The sequence below is a fragment of the Pagrus major genome, chromosome 3 (genome assembly GCF_040436345.1).
Source record: "Pagrus major chromosome 3, Pma_NU_1.0".
Classification (NCBI taxonomy): Eukaryota; Metazoa; Chordata; class Actinopteri; order Spariformes; family Sparidae; genus Pagrus; species Pagrus major.
This window is the reverse complement of record NC_133217.1, coordinates 2,008,823-2,011,940: the sequence shown is the minus strand read 5'-3', so window position 1 is coordinate 2,011,940 and position 3,118 is coordinate 2,008,823. Positions and strand designations below refer to the sequence as shown.

General features: G+C 39.8%; 1 gene segment (V, D, J or C); it reads left to right on the top strand.

Moving 5' to 3' along the window:
• The first annotated feature begins 493 nt into the window (after positions 1-493).
• On the top strand, positions 494-2,359 carry LOC140994106 (Ig kappa-b4 chain C region-like). The segment is given in 3 exon segments: positions 494-511; positions 934-1,015; positions 1,883-2,359. Coding segments are annotated over 3 exon segments (438 nt in total).
• The last annotated feature ends 759 nt before the right edge of the window (positions 2,360-3,118 follow it).

Below are 3,118 nucleotides of genomic sequence, written 5' to 3'. Positions count from 1 at the left end.
TTATTATAAACATCCTGACTGGTCCGACAGTTGATGGTGACGGAGCCTCCCAGAGCAGAGCTCACTGCTCCAGACTGAGTCACTGTGACCTGACCTCTGGACTCTGAGGACACAGAGACAAAAACATAAAGCAGCGTCATGGTTCTGTCGGCTTCATTTCAGAGGGACGGATGTTCATAGAGGAGAGGAGTTTGATTCTCTGGACTTTACCTGTGAAGCAGCAGCAGAGGAGAGTCCAGATGAGGATGCAGATCAAAGTCATGTTTTTGATGAGGAGGATTTCTGTGTCTTCTGTTGTCATGAAGGACAGCTGTCAGTCATCCAGTGTTCAACTCTCAGGACTATAAACTCTCCCAGAGCACTGGAGCATGGTGCTGCTGATGCAAAGTGGCTCTCTATGAAAATGCTCTGACTGACTCCAACAGGGACTTGGATTACTCTCATCATGCTGTTTATCAATGGATCAATCACTGTATCAGAGTATTGATTAGGAATGTGTCAGAGCTCATCTGTATGTGTCTTTGGTTTGAGGTTGATGATCAACTTTTCTTCAGAGTATTTTGTGAAATCCTCGTAATTAACTGCCACACAACTCAACATCATTGTTGACACAATTATTGGAAATTGTTTGTTTTTTTAAATCATAATCTACAATGAACACGTGTTTCTGATAATTAGATACAATTAGCAGGAGTTATTAAAAAGCTCTCATTTTGAAATGTTTATTTTCAATTAGTTTGAAAGACAAATGAATTTTGCTTGTAGAAGTTTGACATTCCACAATAAAAAGGTTAAATACATATTCATACATTTAGAGTCTGTGTTTAACACTTAAACCATTATAATCAGCCACTATAACATAAACTGGGTAAACTGGGAACGTGTTTGTTGAGTTTGTTTGTGTCAAAGTCAGAGAGCCGTGTCTCTCTACAGTCAGAGGTTTTTGTACGGTGGCTCAATGAGTTTGTATCACTGTGGTGGACGTTCGGTGGAGGAACCAGACTGAATGTTAACTGTAAGTACATTTGACTCCTTTAATAACACAGATTTTGTATATTTTCTATGTGAACTTCATGGCTGTAGACCCTATAGCAATACTTGACCTGATATCTGAAATGTGATATATTTAGAATAATTCTTGAAGGCATCACAGTGTCATTAACTAGACTGAAATCCACTCCTCTCAAACTTTATCTTTCATTTTCAACATTCTGATCAATTTTTAGTAGAAAACGACTCAACATTACTCTGTATGAAGAAAATATTTTGAAAAGGTTCAGTTTAAATATTCTGACTCAATAATTCTGTCAATAACATTTGGTTCAGTGTTTAATGTGCATGTGTATTACACCATGTTTCTCCCAGACAAGCTGTTTTAAAGTCAGTCCATCATTTTATTTTTAAAGTTTAGTTGAGTTGTTAACAGAATGGATTTGAATGTTTCAGAAATGAAGCCTGACTGTTCAGTGATGATTTCTGCTCACATGAAGAGAACAAACACATTTGATCATTTATGAGGTTTTGGCTCGAGACAAGAACTATTTAAGAGAGTTAAAACATTAAAAGTCTCACAATCTTCGTCGTGTGTTTCACCATGAACCTCTGAATTTTAACTTTATTAATTATAAAGTATGCACTAGATTTACAGCGTGCCAGTTTTAACTTTTTATCTTTAGTACTGAAACACGTCTGTCGTCATGGTTCGGCAGTGACGCCTGTCTGTTGCCATGGTTACTGAGCTCAGAGAGGGAAGTGAAACATTTCAGATCAGTTTCATCCAATCTGAGGAAGACCAACAGAACTAGAAGCTCCTCTGCTGCAGCCAACAGGATGGAGTTTAGTTGAGCTCATATAAACTTTATTAATCTCTCTCTCTCTGCAGTGGGTCGAGTCGTCCCCACCCTGACGGTGCTGCCCCCCTCCAGTGAGGAGCTGCAGCAGGGGACGGCCACGCTCATGTGTCTGGCCAACAAGGGCTTCCCCTCAGACTGGAGTCTGTCCTGGAAGGTGGACGGCAGCAGCAGCAGCAGCAGCAGCAGCTGGGAGGAGAGCAGGAGCCCCGGGGTGCTGGAGAAGGACGGCCGCTACATCTGGAGCAGCACCCTGAGGCTCCCTGCAGACCAGTGGAGGAAGGTGGGCTCTGTGACCTGTGAGGCCACCCAGGGCTCCCAGACTCCAGTCTCAGAGACACTGAGGAGAGACCAGTGTTCCCAGTCCTGACCTGACTCACTGGGACTCTGCTGCTGGTTTTACTCTCATACTGCTCTCAGTCTGCAACACTGTCTCTATTTCTTTTGCTTCATTTCATCCTTTGTTGATACTATTAAGATTTGAAATGAATAAAGATTTCATCAAATCAGCAACTTTCATGAGATTATTTTATCATGCTTGCATCACCTCTTAGCTTCACCATGGTTTATATATATATATTTAGAAACATGAGCGAGATGGATAAGTGCAAAGTCACAATAAAAGTGTGTAACATTTCAGATAATTCGAACATTTGTCTTTAAATCAGCAATGATTTGATGGATATCATTATTTAGACAGAGCCCTTATTCTGCTTAACATGTAAAGGTTTAAAATTGATGCAAGAATAAAATCAAGGAAATCTTTTATTTGTTGTTTTTTTCATGTTTTTTTATGTGTCTAAGATAATTTGGAAATACAACATGATCATGTCTTCTCTTTGTAGTGGTATCAAAAAGGTGGGCAATAAAGGATGAGTGGAGGTCATGTTGAAATTACCTCTGAAGTGGTTATGACAATGTGACAACATGAAAGCTACAAGAATCATCAGCTGGCTCTGCAGCTCCTCTATGCTTTATGGAGCTTTATAGTGAGTTTCAGCTCACTGTTTGTTTGAAGCTGTTGGAGATCAAAGAAAGAGTTAAACAAAAAGTGAACATTATTCTTACCTCCTTCAGGTAGACACAAACATTTCTCCAAACTAATGAAAGTGTTGTAGTTGGAAAAGCAGCTGTTTGCCAAAAAGTTCATATAATCTACTGAGAAGATGATGATGTGTTCACAACATGTTTCTGCAGCCCCGAAATGGCCAAAAATGTATCGTAGGATGAGTTGGCTGGTCAAGAGGGTAAGACAAAATAAAACATTA